The sequence below is a fragment of the Melospiza melodia genome, chromosome Z, assembly GCF_035770615.1.
Source record: "Melospiza melodia melodia isolate bMelMel2 chromosome Z, bMelMel2.pri, whole genome shotgun sequence".
NCBI classification, from domain to species: domain Eukaryota; kingdom Metazoa; phylum Chordata; class Aves; order Passeriformes; family Passerellidae; genus Melospiza; species Melospiza melodia.
In genome coordinates, this window is record NC_086226.1 from 2,087,318 (window position 1) to 2,107,752 (window position 20,435).

At 43.8% G+C, this 20,435-nt stretch overlaps 1 protein-coding gene across 4 annotated transcripts in view; it reads left to right on the plus strand.

The window, feature by feature from the left end:
• Nucleotides 1-20,435, plus strand: part of ST8SIA5 (ST8 alpha-N-acetyl-neuraminide alpha-2,8-sialyltransferase 5) — a 72,205-nt gene that overhangs the window by 11,930 nt on the left and 39,840 nt on the right. For 3 of the 4 annotated variants that reach the window (XM_063181209.1, XM_063181208.1, XM_063181211.1), the window contains exon 2: nucleotides 10,897-11,605. In XM_063181209.1, coding sequence (XP_063037279.1) covers nucleotides 11,475-11,605 — 131 coding nt within the window. In that variant the 5' untranslated portion in view covers nucleotides 10,897-11,474. The remainder of the gene's footprint in view (nucleotides 1-10,896; nucleotides 11,606-20,435) is intronic. The other variant, XM_063181210.1, reaches the window with a different exon arrangement.

A 20,435-nucleotide genomic window follows, 5' to 3' on the forward strand; every position in this document is an offset into this window, starting at 1 on the left:
GAGATTTCATCCAGGGGCCAAATTATGCAAACATTAGGTTTTTTTCATTTTATATTCCTATCGTCATTCCCTGCCATCCCTGTGGGGTAACCTGCAGGTCAGGCATCTTATTGAAGAACATGAAAATACAGAATAATACTGAATAATAAATGCTTCAGGTCCTGCAAGCTCTCCCTGTGTCCCACCTCCGTGGCAGATGAATACAGAATAGCTGAGCTGAGGGAAGTCTGGGTAGCTCACACAGTGATTTTGAGGTGTTCATATGCAGTCTGTGAAGCTGCCAATGATCTTAATCTTTGCATGGATCATCAGAGCAGATTTTGAAGCTCACTAAGCACTTTGGTTTTTGGCAGCGTGGTCCAAAAGCTACCTTCTATATAACTGGGCATTTCCTTTTCATAGTTTCAGATTATTTCCTTTTTATAGTTTCAAATTATTTGATTTTTCTTGCTTTTAAAATTATTTCAGTTCTAGGCGACCTGTTATTTTAAAGTATCTGATTCTCTTATGTTGTATGGAAATATAACTCCCCCCATCTCCTCATTCCAGACCCTTTTTTGATATCACTGAGGGGGAAGAAGAACCCAAGGTTTGCTTTGTTTTCCTTTTGTCTGTGAGTGGAGGGTTAACAGCAGAAGAGGGAAGAAGGGTTAGCAAAGGGGAGTGCTAGTCATGTGGACAGAATGCCAGCAGCAAAGCTGGCACATGTTGTTCCATTCACATGGAAGTATGTTTTATTCATTTTGTGATGATCATCTACAGTAGCTATGGGAGAGAAACAAGAGGACCAGGGTAAAAGTGGAAATCTGGGTAAAATTCTCTGTAGCTTTGTCCCCCTTTGGTGGTAGGTGGTTGCAGGAAGTGTGATTTTCTGTGACATTTTCCCTGGATTTAAGACTGACACTTTGAGTGGATTAAATATTAAGGGGAAAACAATCATAGCTCACTTCCTGATGTTATTTTCCTGATGTTATTTTCCTGATATCAGCTTGTTTCCATGCTGTTTTCACACTTGGCCCTCTTGTCATCCCACTTGCAGCTGAAATGGTCATCCTAAGCTCCTGCTATACTCAGGAAAGGAAAAGGTGTTTCTGGGGTGTGACTCATTTGACGTATCTTTGGGATACTCTGGGATTCAAAGAGCTCTTATTCTCCACGGAGCATGTTGACTAAATCCCAGCTAAGTGCCTGGAGGGTTTTGGTGAGTGTAGGCACATTCACTGGTGGTGGGAGTTAGACTCATCTCTCTTCAGTGCTGGTAACATCAAGATTTCTTGTTTTCCAAGAGCTGTGCGTGATACTTGCGCATCTTCAGCAGGCATGTCAAGGAATTGGGGATGTGATTGCGTAGGGAAGTGGATCCTGTGCTCAGTCAGGTGGATCCTGCTCTTGCTAGAGCGAGATCTTAGGACCTTACTGGCAAAATGATATGTTAAAAGGCAGCAGAGATTTTTTTGTTGCTGTTTTTTTTTGGTTTTTTGCCTGTGGAAAGTTGTCCTTGGTCCTTCTGCAGTAGACCTGCAAGGCCAAGAAATGCTCTGGCTGCTGGTTCGGAAATGAGGGAAGAGGTGCTGAGGAGGGCAAAGACGCCCACCTGCGCTGCATGTGAGCTGACTGGGTGGCAGATGACTCCTCCCCAGCCTGCAGCAGTCACAGCTCGGGTGCTGGGAGCAGCATGCCATCACAGAAATCCCCTCTTGCCTTGCCAAGCCGGCCTGGAGTCCCCAGCACTGTGGTGCAGCTCTGCCTAAATTCAGGGAGGAAGCCTGGTAGAACATGGAGCTGAGCCCAAACCTACAGCTAATTAGGAATGATAGTTAGGGTTGCTGTCCCCTCTCCAATGAAGATAAGGATGGACTTGGTATTTTAGCCTGCTGAGAGGGAGTTTAGGGTTTTACATTAAAATAAGACAGGATAGTTCTGCAAAAGCAGCAAAATCATTAGCGATTCTTTAATTGAAGCTTTGACATATAATATTAATAACCTATTAAAGCCAATGGGGTGTGAAACATTTGGAACTGTAGCTTGAAATCACGTTGGATGGATATTGAGCTGTGACTTTTTGTAGCTGTGTAACTCTTCACTAGCTGCTGGGGAGATAAAACTGCTAACAGGAACACATTAATTTCTGGAGCACAGACATGTTGTGATGGGAGAGTGGAGACTGCAAGGACAGACAGTGGGTACAAAATGCAGAGTTAATGGCTTTTCTGCGTATTTTAGGGGAGGTGATGTGCTGGTTCCAGGCAGCAGCTGGTGAACTCAGGCCTGGAGCTCTGCATAGAGAACTGGTCAGGACTTGCAGGGATTTTCCAGGTGTGTATCCCAGGGCAAGGTGTGTATTCCTGTGGAGCTGGTGACTGTCTCAGCTAAGGTGATGTGTCACAGCGCAGCGTTTGTTGTGAAAACACTGATTTTTGCAGTGCCAGCTGGTTCTGCTTCATCAACTGGAAGGAGAAGTGCTGAGGAAAAAAGTTTGTCCTTCCTTTGTCCAGAGCAGAAGAATGCTGAGTGTACAGATCTGAGCTGCAGCTTCCTTGGATTTCCAAGCCAAACCTTCAGTGATACCCAAGGCGAGGGGCCCGCACCTGAGCATGAGCTGCCAGAGGGAAGCAAGCTGATGACTCTGCCATAGCTCCCTCCTGCACTGGAAGGACTTAATTTTAATATTATTTTGTGTTTGACATGGTCCTTTTTTCCAGTTGGGAAAAGAAAACAGAAAACCTCTACCTGGAATAGTGTATTGTGAGGGATGGCTCCAAATGAGGAAAAGCAAGAGCAACCAGGAGGCTAGAAATCTGTAAATTAAAAAGGGGTAAGGGACATTCTTCATACACCCTTCCCACTTTGCTTTTAATTCCCTTACCTGGTAAAGCTTAGAGCAAAAGTTGAATCGGTTTATAATGACAGTGTGCAACACTTTAGGATATATCCTCCTTAATATCTTTGTCTTTGGCACAGTGAAAAAAAAAAAAAAAGAACAACTTATTGTGATTATTGCCCCTCTTATTAAACAAATATTTTGTCTCTGATTCCAGCGAGCAAAGGTGAAGCCACAGTGTTGTTCTTGTTTGCCAGCTGCTTCCATGCCCTGCAAGGACCTACAAACAGTACGAGATTTGGTTTCTGTTGTCACATCAATTGTCAGAGCTCTCCTCACCAATTAAGAAACTTTTGAAGCTCTGAAACCTTCAGTGTGAATGTGGCACTGTGGTTCAAATTCTCAAGCGCAGCAAAAGAGAAATTTAGATTTGGGCAGTCCGTATCTGTGAAAGGGAACCATGATAACAACAGAAAATGCAGATCTAAAATGCAGACACAGTATTTAATTTTAACTGATCATGAAAAGAAGCAGCAAGCCAGTGGAGGAATATTTTCACTGGTGACTTTTCACTGTTTAATGTTTCAATACACTGAATTACATTTGGAAGTCATAAGCATTGAAGAATACTTTGTAGACTCTGAGCCCAAACAGTGGTTTTACTGTGCTTGAACACTTGGTTTATCTTCCTCCTTTACCCAGGTCCAAAGCCATTCTCTCTCACTGCCAGCAGCCCCTTTCTTGCTGGTGTTTGCTCTTGTGGGTAATATTTATTATCATTTGATATTTATTATCATTGAAACTGAAATTGTAATTCAGAGAATGCTCTACCAAGAGTAATTCGTTCCCAGGAGGACCTTTTAGCTACACAGTAACATGAAAGCATCAAAATGCCAGAAGAACATTATAAAAATGAACTGTCCTGGTGCTAAAATAAGCTTTAATTGATTGAGAATTGCACTGAGCCTGACAATCTGAACCATTTATTATTATTTTTCTTTCAAGCTTCAGCTACATGTGATTTAGAGTGACTGAATTATAGTTCCCACATACCTTCCTACCCACAGTGCGTGAAAGAAAACCCACGCACAAATTTCTTAGCTCCAGAGGAGCTGCTGGATACACCTGGAAGAAAATAAAAAAGCTGATTGAAAGTGATGTTTAAATAAAGGTGATGCTGATGGGAACATTCTGAAAAAAAAAAAAACCCCAGCCCTATTCTGGCTGAATGCCATGCTGTGCTGCCCTCTCCTCATCCCCACTCTTCTGGGGATTGTCTCTCCCTGTCAAAGGCATTTCCACAATATCTGCCTGCACAGCACTGGATCCTGTAGGCCGTATGGTGTTGGATGTTAATATTGGCTGTGGATAAATTACCATTCTGTCTTCCCCATTTTAGGTTCTTAGAGACAATAAATGCATCCAGTTGAGTGTACTCGGCTATTTAAATGAACATCTGTTGCAGGGTCTCCAGCAAGAGATCAATACCACCACCAAAGATCGTGGATAAAAACTGAAAATTTTCTGACTGATGGATGTACTGGTGGTCCTGTTATAGAAAGAAATATGTGGAATACAGCACTGGAAGTAGCTGGAAGTAGCTTTTGTCAACAGGGTCATCATAAATCATAGAATCACAATTTGGGTTGGAAAGAACCCTAAGGACCATCTTGTTCCAACCCCTGCCATCAGCAGGGACACCTTCCACTATCCCAGCCTGAGTTTAAGGTCTCACTCTAATCACAGCCCTGGACAAATTCACTTGCAGCCAAGAGCCAAACAAGGATTTCCATTTAACTCCCAACATCCTAAGGGGAGGAAGATGCTTACATACAGTTTTGGCTGCGGCCCTCCATCCCCCTGCCCATGCCAGCACTGCCTGTAACAGGGCTGTAAAAGGCCAAGATGCTGGCAGAGGTCAGGGGTGATCCAGGCCCTGCCTCTGGTCGGAGCTTATCCCTCCGGGTGGCTGGTGCTGCCCTTGAGACTCTCAAGCTTCTCTGGCAGCAAAATGGACCATTGTTGTCTTGGTTTTGCACTTGTTTGTAAGCCGAGCCGTTTCCATGCTACCAAACATGACTTCCAAATTGCAATTCCTGCTGCCTGCCAAAGGGGCTAATAAATCCCACTGTCACCTTTCCTTCTTGCCTGGGTAAATTACAAATGCCGGTGGCAGGAGCTGACTCAGCTGATGCCTGGCTGCAGTGTCTGACTGTTCCAGGAATGTTCTTTATTTGTTACCCTAACACAGGAAAGCACGACCCAGGGATTTATGGCAGATCACAGATCCAAAGGAAGGAGTTTGAAAATGCCACCAGCTTTATTAATAGCCACCTCTGTGGCCACTTTTCAGGTCAGAACGGAGACTGTGCAGGGCTTAAAATCTGAATCCACACTGCCCCAGGAGGGGCAGAAAGGTGTGTCTGGTCACAATGCTGTAAGGGTAGAGGTGTCTCTCTTCCAGGTTCCTTGTCCAGGTTCCAGTGGGCATTTCCAGAGTGCCAGAAGAGCAAAATGAAATATGCCTCATGAATAATGGGGATTTTTGAAGACCACAAAAGCCAGATGGATATTTTTTTTTAATTAATAATTTTTGTCATGGACTAGCATGAATTATTTAAAAAATCATGATGTGTCTGAATACATACTGGCTTTGGCTAGAGGAGTAGCTCAGGTGAAGTAGCAGTTAGACTAGTGGATACTAATGTGTGTAGCCAGCATTGTAATTAGTGCTGTTGGAGGGCATAATGAGGAATGGCTCAAAACCTGAATGTCTGGCTTTCTTGAAAGGTCATGGGAACTAAAGCTGATGGTTAATTCAAGAGGAATATACTTAATTCCTCTGAATACAAAATCACTGCAGAACTGAGATAAAAAGTTACCCTTGTAACTTTTTCTAAATGATTTTTCTATAATAGGTCTCTTTTACATCTTGATCATAAAAGCAATGTAAAAATTTGAAGGTTTTAATTAGGTGATAGTTCAGAGGAAAAGTTTCATTTTCACGTTTACATCCATTCTTTAATGTGGATTAATGCCACTCACTGACAGAGCAAAACGTATTCCAAAATCTGATGTGCTCTCTCTGTGAATTAATATGCCATATTGCATATTTTTAAAAATATTTGAGATTAACCTTTTCACTTTTTCTGTAAAAATGTACTGCTGAAATAGTGAAGTAATTATTAATTGTGGTTTTCAGCATTAGATAACGTGTAATCCTTACTCTGGTCATGGGAAATATTTGTTCATTGTGATGTTACTACTGGAATATTTTCATCCAAAAGAAATACCAATCTTTCAACACCCATTAAAGTGAGTGCTACTAATTCCAGTACTTTCCTTTGGGAGGTTTTAAAGGTGGTTTTGGAGAACTGGGTGGGAGTTATGACTTGTTTGGAACAGAGGCAGGATCACATTTCTTATTTGAGAGCAACTGCTGGCCATGGAAACCCTTTGACCCCTCTGTTGGCTCTGCCAACATCTCAGTCCCCTTGAGTTGTTGCTAAACCCAGGGCTCTCATGCAGTGCTCCAAAATCAAACTAATGTTTATTATTGATGATTCCTGTAAATGAATCAGGGTCCTGTTTCTTTTTCTCTGCAGAGAGGCTGGGCTTCCACTGTTCTCAGTTTCTTCCAGCTGGGGCCATGAGCCTGAATAGGACCATAACAATCACACTTAACTTCCTTTGTTTTCTAGGAACATGGAAATACCTCTGGGAAAGCAGAGATGTCCTCAGCTCTGAGTTTTGCATTTTGCTGTATATTTTAGCAGGCTCTGCTATAAGGAACTGTCAACAGTAAATGTACAGCACTGCAGCCAAGGCAGCCTCTGCAGAGCTTCCTGCCAGGAGACCTTATTCCTTTGAGGCAGACATCATTCCTTTCCCAACAGAGACGATGTCATCAGGGTAAAAAAGGGATATTTTATACACTGGGTCATTTTTTCCCCCATAATGGAGCACTATGTGACCCCTAATTGGAGAAAAATTGGTCATGATTTAAGAGATGATGTAATGTGTATCCAGTGTACAGGCCATATGTTGTGTTCAGGACATGTCCTCTAATTCAGCTGTCTCCACAGGTGGGAGCCTGGTGCCAAATTGGCCACTGTCATCTCCACGTGGCTGAACCCAACTCAGAAGAAAATAAATGTTTACATCTTAGCTGGATCCTTTCAGCTTCCTTCTCTTTCTCAGTTTAAGACATATGGATTTGTGGCAGTGATGGGGGACTAGACATTGTGTTAAGCGCTCGATTATGCTAATACATTCATGTTTTATATCTGCAAAAGAATTAATATTGATAAGCATATGTTTATGAGTTTCGTGTTCAGCAGAACCTTCCAGCCATATACCTATGTGCCAGCTCTTTGCAAAATCAGGGATCTAGCAGTTTACACAAGCATTGTGGAAACTGTAAATAGCCACGATTTAATTTTAATTTAGGGGGGAAAATGAGGTGTAAAAAATGTTCTCCTCAAACTGTTTACCACCCATAGTATTCTGCAATGCTGGCTGGGGAGTTCTTTGGTCTGAATAACAGCCATGAAGAGTGGCTGAGCAGGCAGGAATAAAAAAAATCCTGAAGGGGAACGTTTTACCCTGAACCTGTATGATTCTGTGAGTTAACATGTTCAGTTAAGTGTTCTTTGGTTAAACAACCAAGAGACAGATCTGCTGTCCCAGACACCAAATACCCTTGCTTTCAGCTGAAATTAGGATGCATGATCAGTCAAACATTGATTCAAATGACAGGTTCAGTGAAAGATACTTAAAAAAATATCCCAATCAGGCCTGCCTATCAAAAATGAATTTTTCTAGTTCATTTGCATTAAAAAATAAACTGCATTTCAGCAGGAAAGGCTGTGTATTGTACTTTCAACAGAGAGAGAGAGAGGAACTTAGTGCCTCCAGAAGAGAAGTAGAGTCTGACCCCTACCAGATTTTGTCCTCTTGCCAATTCATCTTTCCTCAAATAGAGCTTCAGTAGCATGGTCTTGTCTTCTTTGTCTTTGAAATTTAATGCTAGCTTATTTTTAAAAAAAATGAATAAATTCAAACCTGCTTCATTGGGCCCCAAGGGCAAATGATGAGCTCCCATTGGAGGGTGTCACTGTAAGGAGCATGTTTGTGTTTGTGTTAGAGCACTCAGAGTCTCACTGCTCAGGCTGGAGGAGTTTCTTGTGACAGATTATCTCTGGTGATATTTAGCAAGCAGCTCACATGCAACAAATAAAGGCCAGACACGTGTAAGCAGTAAGTAAGAGTGACTGCTTCTGGCAGCTTCATATTAAGATCCATTTTGCCAGATTTGCTTTAGATTTTGAAGTCTGTGCTCCAAGAATGGATGCAGGAATACCCGTTCTGAGCTTGTGTCTGTTGTGCTGGAAATGTTATTAAAGCAGCTGGATGCAGCACTTGGGGGCATGGGTGAATGTGGACCTGTCAGTGTTGGGGGAATGGTTGGGCTCAAGGCTCTTAGAGGGCTTTTCCAATCCTTCTCAGACTCTGGAGGGGATCTGTTGTTGTCTGCTGCTTGTTCAAGTGCAGGGTGTAAAATTATTATAAAAAAAATATTTTTTTTTCTCTGCAGAGGCCTGATGCTTTAAAGGAGGCCTGCAGTTTACAAGTCAAACTCTCAAAGGGCCCCAGGAATGAGTGCTGACACTGCTCATTCAGCACTTCTTCTGCAGTCTCAGACTGTTTCACTCACAATAAATATTGCAGGCAACCTTGAGCATCCTATGAAAATTTGTCAATAGACATTCTGTTTCTCTGTGCTTGCACGGAGCTGGTCTGCTTCCAGTTGTGCAGTGTTGTTGTTGTACTGGGCTGAGGGCAGCAAACAGATTTCTTTTGCATGTGACGTCGGGAATGATGCCTGTGCAAGCTCTGGCACGGAAAACCTCTCCTATTTTTTGTAGATACCTTTGTACTTTGGGTCTGCAGCTCTCCTGCTCGTAGGTCTCTCAGGTGCTGCATCTTCTGGCCAGTCCTGATATAGCAGAGAATGATGAGAGGACACAGAAAATCAAAGACTGACAGAATACATGGGCTGTTTGCTGCAGCTCAGGCTCACCATCACTCCAGGAGAAAGAGCTTCTGCTAGGCTCAGGAATTTGGTGCATTACTGCACAGATCTCGAGGGGAAAAAAAATCATTTTGAATGGAGGGCAGTAAAAGTAGAAAAGCTGAAAGTGTTTTCACCAAAACCTAGGTGACATAGGAATCTGCAAAATAAGTTTCACACCTACAGAAAATCATAGGAAGCCAAATTCTACTCTCTGATAATTTGCTGTTATTGTAAAATGACTCCCAGAGCAACTGAGGCAAATTTCTCTGAGTTTTCAAAGCTATCAGTAGAAATCAAACAGTTCAAATCATTAAGTAAATTTTCCTTCACTTCTGAACTTATTGGCCTTGACTAAGCTGCTGCATACAGATCTGCCAGTGCAGTGTCTTGTGGGGTCTCAGACTGGGAATTTTGATGGCTGTGCAGCTTTTCCTATTCCTGAGAGGGTTTTTGGTAGATCCATCTAGATGGTTCAGTTCCTATATGGAAACAGTCTCATATAATGTGAGCTTGTAGAACTGATCATTTAAAGAATAAATATTTGCCCCCCAGAGCTGATGGCTTTTATTTGACCCCAGAGCTGATGGCTTTGACAATAGGGAATCAAACTACTTTTTGTGTTTAGCTTGAAGTCCCCTGGTGTATGTATTATTCCCAGTGCAGTGCATCCCACTGAGTTATTTCTCTATCCTAAATATTGGGTTTTTTTTCCTTTTTTATGGAAGACCCTGAATGACAAGATAGTAGAAGAGTGTTTCCAAGGAAGTATCAGTATGTCCTTGCCCTCTACCCCTGCTTTTCCCTGGATAATCTTTGATGAGGCTTGGGGTCCCCACTGTATTTATAAGCAAGGTGATAATGGAAGCATTTAGCAGGGTTCAGAAATAGAGGTGTGGGATTTGTGAGAGGCACTGAGGCAGGACACACCAGGGGCTGGGTCCCTGAACCTTCTCTGCAAAGTTAGTTGTGTCTAAAATGCTGCTCTCCAGCGTGCAGGAGTTCAGGGTGACCAGCATCACACCTTAAACACTTGTGTGACTTTTACTACTCAAAATCAAGTAAGGTAAAGCCTGCTTTAGCCATTATCTGTCTTGGCTAAATTGCTGTAGGGCATGCTGAGGACTAGCCCTGTCTTTAAGGATTGTGTTGAAAGGGTTGCACAAAGTTACCTTTGGCCCTTCTTCACAAGGAGCACGAGTTACAGCTGAAACAAAATCCATGAACACTCTGTTTGCTGCTCCACACAGCTGGGCTGCTGGCACACTAGAGCAATTTGCATACGCTGATTTAACTGTTGGAAAAATCTATTCACACAAAAATCTTCTATTCTCTTAGACAAAGGATTTCCCCCCCCCCCTCATTTTGTTGTCAAAATCGTTTTCCCATCTGTTATTGGGGCAAAACAACCTCCTAGTCTGGATGTTTCATTCATGGATAAAGCTTTCATTGGAACTTGTTTTAGGGTTGGGTTTGACTTTGCTCCCAGAGAAATGAGCAACAAAACTCTCTGTGAGCTGAACTGAGCCTCTCCTGAAAATGAGGGGGTTTTAGAGGAGTTACGATGGCTGTGGACAAGGTCTTGTTGCTCTGCCCTTTCAAAAGGGAACTGTGTCTAGCGGAGGAACAATCAGAATATTTGTCTCTTTAAATGAATGGTTCTTAGAGCCTGCACTGAGAGGCAGGCTCCCTCTCTGCGGCTGTGAGGCTACTCAGAGCCTCCAATAAATCAGCATGCAGGCAGGGAGAGCTCTGTCCTTGAAGGGATGCACAGTGACCTTGCTCATGCTTCCTCTGGTGGAATAGGGGAAACAGAGGAGCCCAAATAGTGAGCAGAGTGGCACCGAAGGCTCTGCATTCTGCATGCAAATGCCACAGCACGGGAGCCACGGCACGGACGGCGTGCTGCTGCACAGAATGCAGCTTTCCTGCTAGCCTGACCAGACTGCTGCTGCTGCTGAGCTGCTTTTTCCCCTTTTTTTTTTTTTTTTTTCCCCTGCAGGGTTCTGAATGAAATCCTCATGATTGTTGCATGCTTGTTCAATAATAGCAAGCCCCAGTCACGTCTCCTTGCGAGCACATTTGGTCGGAATCACTGAGCAGAAGCAGAGAGGAGCTGACGACTATGTGCTTCCAACGCAGGTTGCCGGAGCCCCGTGTTTGCCATTGGCTGCAGTTCCCCGGTCTGTGTGCAGCTTCCCCCATCTGGAATATGAAAATGGGATTGAAGTAGATAATTGCTAGCAGCGGGTTTTCAAGAGAGGCTTAGAGGGAACAGAATGCCTCTCACACAGCACAGGCTGCCTGCGCTGAGAGAGCTCTGAGAGATGATTTTAGATGTTACCCACGTCTGAATCTCCTGGAAACTTTGCCATGGAAGCAAGCCATTGCGCACAGTCCTGGAGCTAACATCCAAAAGGGGCAAGGAAGGGGCAGCAGGGCCAAACAATGGGATACCTTGTCCTTGGATTGCTCACAGAAAAGCCAGCAGGCATTCCCCTCCAGCCCCCAGCAAAAAGGGCATGAAGGTGGCAATGAACTGAATTTTACCCGGCGAAGCTTCCGTGGCTTTTCAGAAGGATGGGATACACTGACCCTTCATCAAGCCGGGATTTGCTGGGAAACAGAACTTTGTTCTTCATCTTCATCTGCGCCTTTGCCGTGGTCACCTTGCTGCAGCAGATCCTCTACGGGAGGAACTATCTCAAGAGGTAAGGGGGGATCAGAGGGAATAGGAAAAGTTGTCTGATCAGGCTGAGGGGAGAGGGAGCCCCAGGCAGACCATTACAGCAGTTCAAACCACGTCTCAGTGTTTTGCTGATGATAACAGTATCTTGTCAGTTCTGGGAAGGTGTATCCAGCATCTGTAATGTTTGTTAGGTTGAGTGCAGGAGAGGGTTAGGCAGAATATAATGTTTTGTGAGTTCCCTGGGTTATGTTTAAGTCCTCAGCTGCGGCAAAAATATGGGTTTGTATTCAACTTAAACAGACTCGTGCCATCTGAGTATTTGCCCCTTACAAGGCTCCCACTCTGTGTAAGTTCAGGCTGAAATGGCTCGAGATGTTGAATTGAAGTAGCATGTTCATTGCTGAAACTTCAATGTCTTTAGAAACAAACATGCAGATGCAGTTCCTAAAATCAATATTAGTGTTCCAGATAACCGAGAGAGCACTTTATTTTTGCACTGCTGTGTTCTCAGGAATAGCTGCTGAGACTGCCTCGCTGTGGAGCACATCACTCTTTGATCTGAAAATGCTCTTTTCACAGCAAACACCGAGGGGGCTCTATAAATGTTTAACCTTGACCCATGCGGAGTTTATTTTACTTAAACCTAGTTTGAGAAGTTACAGCTCGCATGATTTTATGAAGATGAATGTTTCCCTTACATGCTTTGAGGTAAGTGTTTCAGTTGTGTAGGCAGCTGCTGTGGAATTTTTTACTGGAATTGAGCTGCATTCTGCCAGGAGAGATAAATGGTTTTGTTCTTGCCTTGCTTGCAACTCATGGAGTTGTTTGCCCTGTGCCAAGAGCAAGCAAAATGCTGGCAAATCAGCCAACATTTCTCTCTGGGAGGGAAAAGCAAGCATGATATTAATATGTTTAGACAGGGGTGTTGTTTATCCACAGAGCAATTTGTGTGCCTTGTGTAGCACAAGGCCTTGTCTGGGGGACTCTGATTTTTTTGGGCACCTCAGCTCCAGAAAGACGTGACTTCCTCAGCTAGAAGAAGCGAGAAGGAGCAGAAGTGTAGAAAACATGGGGGGTTTTGGCTTGGAGAAAACTGAGGGGAAAAAGGATAACTGACTTGAAATAGCCAAATTAAATCTTAGAAGAAAATAAGCAATAAGTGCCTCTCTCTAAACACTCACAAAGTGCTAAAATGTTGTAGCAGGAAAGATTTGGATTTAATCATGACGGGGAACTTTTAAAGAAAATAATTACCTGAGGAGGTATAAAATCTCCACATTTGGGGAGCTTCAGGAACCTGGTAGGTAGACAAGGGTAGAGTGTTAAGAACATGACTTTATGGCCAGGTCAAGGCCTCATTTTGTCTTATTTTCTCAGTTTTTTCCATTTATCCTGGAGGCCTGGCAGTCCTACCAATCCTTGCTTTTCCCAGTCAAAATTACTGTAACGGGGTTTGAGAGAAGAAAGTACACACTGAAATTAAAAATGTCACAGTAAAGATAAAATTATGAAAAGATGCAACCAAAAACTCTTCCACTGAGTGATCTCTGGGGCCTGCCTCTGTCCTGCTTCATGCCCTGAGAACCTCTCCTGTCATCATCAGGGAATGAAAAAAGGCTGATGTCCAATTCCTGGGATTGCAAGGAGAAAGTCTGGTTCTGAGCCCTCTGCCATCAAAGAGTCTCAAGTAGGGAGATGAGCATATATTTTGTCACTTGGACTGGAAAATATTACTTTTCTGTTTTTTTTTTTTTTTAACTCCAGCTTGCAATGATTTGTTTCTTTTAGTTTCTTCTTCTTTTTTTTTTTTTTTTTTTTTTTTTTTTTTTTTTTTAATTAACCATGTGAAAATAGTCTCATAAAGAGCTCTGCTAACTCAGTGCAGGGAAAAAAAAAGCACCTCAGCTCCTTTCTGCTGGGAACTGGCAGTTCCCCTCTTCCATGGAAATAGAAATGCAGGATGTGGCTGCAAGTTTTTGGTGACAGAAATGTGATTTAATCAGCGTCCTGCATTGTTACCACAACGTTATTATGAAGGTACCTTTTTTTTTTCCAGCTTTCCTTTCCCTCCCTCTCCCTTAACACCCTGCATTACCTTCTGGTGAGCATTCCAGGGCAGCCTGATTGCCAGCGAGGGGCAGCTGTAACCTTTAATTACTCCTGCACTTCACAAACCTCCTGTGTTAAGCCCCCTGCTAGAAGCTGATTCCGGCTGTGAGGCTCCTTGGACGTGTTTTGACTTGTACCTGGTGCTTTTGGAGAGGCTCCTCGGAGAGGGGAAGCGGGGTGTTTATATCCCTGGTGCCACTTGCCAAGCTGGAGCTTGGGGACACAGCCTTTTACTCTCTGGGATTCCATGTGCTGCTTGCTTGGGATGCCTTTGCCTGCATCCCAGCACCTGCAGCAACAGCAGGCCCCATGGCCTCCTCCCAAGGCAGCAGGAAGAAATTCCCCCGTGTATTTGGAGAAATTGCCCTAAAGTACTATTTCAGTAAGTGTACAGTGCTTTTAAGTCTAAATATAACACCAGGGTGGCTCATTTCTCTGCAAGAAGGTGGTGGAAATGGGTAAAGGCCATCAAGGCAGGGAAGTGTGACCTGAAACAAGCAGCTTGGGCACAATGCAGGTGACAGCAGAGACACAGGACTGGTCCCAAAGAGCAGAGTGGAGAAAGGTACCCTTTTCTGGGAGAAAGATGGGGAAGCTTGCTGTGTGCCATGCCACTTACCCATACCAGCAGGGAATGGGCTGGTTTGATGGCCGTGAAATCCCACCTGAGGCTGTCCATGGAGGCTCAGGATCCTGCATTTGCCCGTGGCCATGTTCCCAGAGCATCTGTGGGGGTGGCAGGACAGGAAAGGATGCTCCCGGAGATAAACTCTGCTCAGGGAAATTTGATAAGGGGCCCAGCCTCAGGTCAGAGTTCTCCCTTTACCCTTATGGGATGTTAATGAGCTCCTGGCATTGCTGGAAGAAGGGGACAGCGTAGGGATTGAATTTCTAGGCATTCACACATTTTTCACCCACTGTGTAATGTTCCCCACTCCTTCCTTTGCAGTTTTATGCAGTGTCATTGGAAAGCAGAGTCCTGTCCCCCTTCTTTTTTGCCCTTTTTCAGTTTTCTCCCAGGTGGGATGGGTGTGGGTGCTCTCATCAAGGCCAGGGCCTCATCCCTGCAGTTGCAGCTGAAGTTCTCTAACAGGAGAGTCAAACCACAAGCTGCAGAAATGGCATCGGGAAGCTCTGGTCTCTGCAGCTTCTGATCCCCAGTAAAAAGGATGATGAAATGAGATATAATTAAGAGACTTTAATACCGATCTCTGGGGTAATTATTTTTATTTTAGGATTAATGTGATGATTAAAAATCCACTGCATTGATCTGCTAAAGTAGGTTAAATGCTGTGGTCTTCTGCTTAAATCCAGAGCTGCCTCTTGCTTTTGTATTGACTCATCTTTCCAATGCTCGCCTTTCAGCTGAATTTTCTTTTGAATCAGATGCTCAGCTGAGGGCTGGCCTTTTTTTTGTCAGCTCTTGTTTGGCCAGCAGGGAATAATCCTGGATTACATTAGGAAACTGCCACTACAGTAAAAAAATGTTGAAATCTGTCTTCATCTCCCAACCTGTAGCATGGGAGAGATCAATAGGACAGTCCTTCCCTTTGGCAAGGGAAAGATATCAGAGCAATACTTTGCTATATACCAATATTCTGTTGGCAGGAAATTCACTAAATTCTGGGTATTTTAAGAGACTCACTTCTGCACACTGAAGAATGTCATGTGAAGAAGGGAATCTGCACCTTTGAAACTCCTTTTATTCAGCTGAGTTAGGAGAACACATTTCCAAAACTATTAAAGACCCTAAACAAATACTACCCCAGGGCCTGCCAGAGGGTAAAAAAAGATTGCAAAGAATCATACAGCAAGATTCAGCAAACCTTCCCATGCAGGCAGCCTGTATGATTTGGAAGCTTTGTATCTTCTAAATGAGAATAAAACATCACTCTTATGTATGTGTGCCCTCTTATTAATATCTGAATCTCATGACTTGAGGTAAATCCACCATTTTTTAATATCTTAGGCAGCTTTTACTCAGCACTTGCAAATCAATTCCCAGGCATCCTTACTTCTTTCCTTACCATGTAAGATTATCTGTGATCACTGCATGGACTAAAGGAATAAACCCAGGGAAGATGAACCTGAATTGCACATTTCATCTGTACCCTAAATTCATGTCATTCCTACAGCAGGGACAGCAGGAGCTGCAAATGGGGACATGGAGGCTACGTGTGGCCCAAGTTGTATTTTGTCCTAAAATGTTTTTTTTTTTGCCCTAACTCCAGCCAGCTCAGGTCAGCTGAGAGCTCCTGCCCCATCTCTGGCACATGCTCCTCTGGCCAGCTCATAACACCCTGTGAAAGTGCTAGCCATAACCTAGGACCATCTATTCCCGTGTTAAAACTCTCCTGCCATTGAAATATCTTCCCCAAAAGGCGTAATCTGAAGGTCACCTAGTGAGTCATCTCTCTCTGGTCACACTGCTCTGTGCTTCCAGCTCTAACCAGAGGGAATTACTACTCCACAGAAATTACATGTATCCTGTGAGTCATCTGGATGAATCCCTGACAAGGTGCTGGGAGGTCTTGGGTTTGGGAAGCTTTCTTCAGAGAAGAGTGCTGGAAACTTCAGAACAAAGCAAAGTCTTCAAACAATATAGAACACCAAAAAATATGTGTTTACAGGATATGGACATCACCTTAAAGTGGCCGGATCTAGTTGAGCACAGCAGGAGAAGCTGAGACTCATGCTGTTCCTGCTACAGGGCACTCCCAAGGCCATTTCATGGAGTGCAGGCATCCCTGCTGGCAATGGGATGGAGGGGGCAGAACCAACAGGGAGCTGATAGATTAATTCAGCTGTCTCCAAAGTCATGGGCTCACAGAATCACCGAATGGTTTGGGTTGGAAGGGACCTTAAAGCCCATCCAGTGCCACCCCTGCCATGGGCAGGGACACCTCCCACTGTCCCAGGCTGCTCCCAGCCCCATCCAGCCTGGCCTGGGGCACTGCCAGGGATCCAGGGGCAGCCACAGCTGCTCTGGGCACCCTGGGCCACCGCTCTGACAGGGGACAATTTAACATCTACCCTAAATTCACCCTTTGTCAATTTGAGGCCATTGCCCCTTGTCCTGTCACTCCAGGCCCTTGTAAATAGTCCCACTCCATCTTCCTTGTTGTCTCCCTTCATGTGCTGAGAGGCCACCCCAAAGCTTCTCTTTTCCAGGCTGAACAGCCCCAGTCCTCTCAGCCTTTTCTCTCAGCAGAGCTGCTCCATCCCTCTGATGATCCTGGTGGCTTCCTCTGGACTGGCTCCAACAGGTTGATGTTCCTCCATCCAGAGGCTGGATGCAGTCACCCCTTCCCATTTGTCACCCCATTCCCTTTCCCACTGCTACTGTTGGTTGCTTTAGGCAATTCTCCTGAATCCAACAATTTTTCCTTCTATACTTAAAGGTTTGGGGATTTTTAACCATGATTTTAATTTGCTTTTAAAGGAGACCATCTAATGGCTGAAATTTTAGAGTGTGAGGAAATGTTATTTCCTGTCCTGTGCTCCCTGGCAGTGATCCCCATGGCCCTGATGCAGAAAACCAGCAGGGTTTATATCCCTGCTCCCTCTATGCTGTATTTCCAGCATTGTTTTGTTCCACCTCTGCTGTTGAGATGGCAAAACCACCTGCTGGTCTGGCCTGTGGATTGCCAGTCCTTCTCCACTCTTGAGATGACAGTCAATTAAGTTAATGAGCATCCTTTATTTCAGTGTTTTACATGTGCAAATTCCACTATCCAAGCGTGTCACTCCCTGGTGTGTCACACCATGGTCCTTCCTGACCTCATGTCATGAGGGATGTGTCCTACACGGTGGCCTTTGGACACTTGTCCCTTTTATTGTGGCTTTGGACACCCAGCAGCTCCTAGGCCAGTGTCCACAAGCCCACCCTGTGGCTGGTTTGAATTGTGCTGGGCTGTAGGAGCTCTCCAGAAACTTTTTGCCCTGGAGCAGTGGATTATAGGTGTCCTGCCTGCTAGCCAAAAAGTGGCCATTGTCCCTACTCATTAATACAGAGAAAATTAAATCCTGATTCTAATTCATGTAGTACCCAGCAGCAGCTTCCTTTAGTCTACTTTGTTCTGTGAAGATCTAGGCCTCCTTCCATCCAAGCAAACAAAATTCTTGTGTATTTGGCTGAATATCTGGGTTAAATCCTCATTTTACACAGACCTGTTGCCTTGGTATGACAAAGTAATGGCTGAGTTTTGCCAATGCCCAGCATTCAACACCTTTTCACCCAACATGATTTAACTGCTGAGACATCTCTCTTAGAGAAGAAATGCCATCAATTTGTTTTATGATGTTTTGAAAATAATTACCTGCTTGGCCTCTTTGTGTGTGGGCAGGTACAAAGGTCAGTCTTGCCTTCATTTGTGAAAAGCCAAACCCAGAACTCTGGGTGAAGCCATTTGTGAAAAGCCAAACCCAGAAACCTGTGTTCCCATTTTGGGTTGTGATCCACCCATGCTCCCCACCTGGGATGGATCACAGCCTTGACCACGAACCTCTGTGGCCAATGTTGATCACCTGCTGCCTTGGTCCTTTAATTTTGACCCTGCTGGAGTTTCCTGATGGTTCTTACACTTGCTGGATTTGCTTCAGCCATAATCACTGCGCAAAGCTTTGTATTTTCTTACTTCCACTGTGCTTCATTCTTACCCTTGATTGCTTTTTCATTTCATTTCTCAATTTTTAATTCAAGTGTATTCATTGCTCAGCAGTCCATGTCTCCCTCAGGCAAATTGTGGACTTAACCTCTCATTTCTTTGAGGCATGCTTGCCCTCTGTTGCTTGCATCCATTTTGCTTTTCCATCAGCCCTGCAGATAGTTGATGTCCTTTCACATCCATTTTATTTGGATGGGTTTATGCTTTAGTTCTCAGGGTGAATGCCTTAAAAGCAGCCTCTGTCATTGGTCTGGCATTTTCTATCAGAGCAAATACAGCCAAAGCTGGGCTTTTGTAAGCCCTAACTGAACATCTTAGGCTGTAAATATTTTGGAAGGGTTGCCTAAGTGGCAGGAGAAGACTGTGCCATCCACCTCTGTGATGGAGAGAGAGAATATGTGCTACCCCTGTGCCTGGCACTGGGTACACCCTCACTGACTGTGAATGCATTTTTCTCCTTGTCTTCAGCCTGAGCCCTCAGGGCACTGTGGGGACACTTGACCTGATGCTGAATATATTGGTGCTGGAAGCTTGAGATGCAGTGCAATTATTTTAGTCAGATCTCTTGTGGTGTGGTGAGATTTGGAACCCACACTGCATCAGGCATCTACCATCTCAAATGTGAGAATTTGCTGGTATCTTAAAACATTTGAGATTCCCTGTATCTGTGCTCAGGGCTTGGTTGTGTTGGTTGATTTTTTTTTTTTTCTTTTCTTGAAAACTACATCCCTCACTATAATTTCATTCTGTTGTTGGTTTTGTCCTGTCCCTCAGTATTACAAATCAGGATATTTAAATTATGAATAATTATAATTGTGAATAATTATTGCTAATAAGTTTGATAAAGGTTATCTATTACTCCTTGGATGTTTCTCTTCCAGCCACAGATGAGAAAAGGTAAGACTGTAAAGGTTTGGAAGGTATCCTTGGATATTCTTGATGTCCTGGTCAACATTAGATCCAGTTTAAGCCAACCATTTGAATGTGTTTTTTCCTTCCTGGGAAGTCCTTTTAGACCAAGTTTTTTCAGATACTGCTTGTGAGTATCTGATGCAAGATTTAACCCAAATGTGAAACGTGCTACATGAAACAAAACCTTTTTTCTGTGTAATAATGGTTATAATCCAGAAGCTTCCCACCTATGTTTCCAATTTTGCTTTTTGCACTAGTCAAAATATACTCCTCCACCATTTTAATACTATTATTTCCCTCTAACATAAAGAGCCAAAGTTTTCCCTGGTATAATTCTGTAAGGCCAAGAGTGTGGTGAAACCAGATGTGCACCTTTCCTATATTGTCCATCCATATTTTGTGTTTTGTGGGGCTCATGTTATTTAATTTCTTCCTTTTGCTCTGAATATACCATTCCTGCTCTTCCACTTATTTTCATACAATTTTCAAAGCCTTTTAATAATCTTGTCCCTGTGAGATGGTAAGTGATGAGCTCAGTAATTACCCACTGTCAGTCTATCTACAGAGCTGTAGGTCACTGAGACAAAGGTTGATCTCTATTAAAGCAGTGAGCAGAAGAATGTAAGTGCTTGTAGCAGGACTAAAACTTGCATTTTGCTAATTTCTCTGGAGAAATAAGTATTTCTCTAAACTGGGCTGGTCAAATTCAATGCTTCTTCCACCGAAAGATATGAATTTTTTAATGGACTCACATTAGAAGGAGAGCATATTGCTCAAGTCCTTGAGATGGCCCCAGGAATGTTTTATTTATTTGTGCCTTGCCTGGCACGGTTATGGACCTGGATTACAGGTATTACCTGACACAGCACAGGTGAATTGGACCTGGACTACTGCTGCAGGCAGATTCTTTCTCTTTCTTTTTCCTTCTTTCCTTCTTTCCTTCCTTCCTTCCTTCCTTCCTTCCTTCCTTCCTTCCTTCCTTCCTTCCTTCCTTCCTTCCTTCCTTCCTTCCTTCCTTCCTTCCTTCCTTCCTTCCTTCCTTCCTTCCTTCCTTCCTTCCTTCCTTCCTTCCTTCCTTCCTTCCTTCCTTCCTTCCTTCCTTCCTTCCTTCCTTCCTTCCTTCCTTCCTTCCTTCCTTCCTTCCTTCCTTCCTTCCTTCCTTCC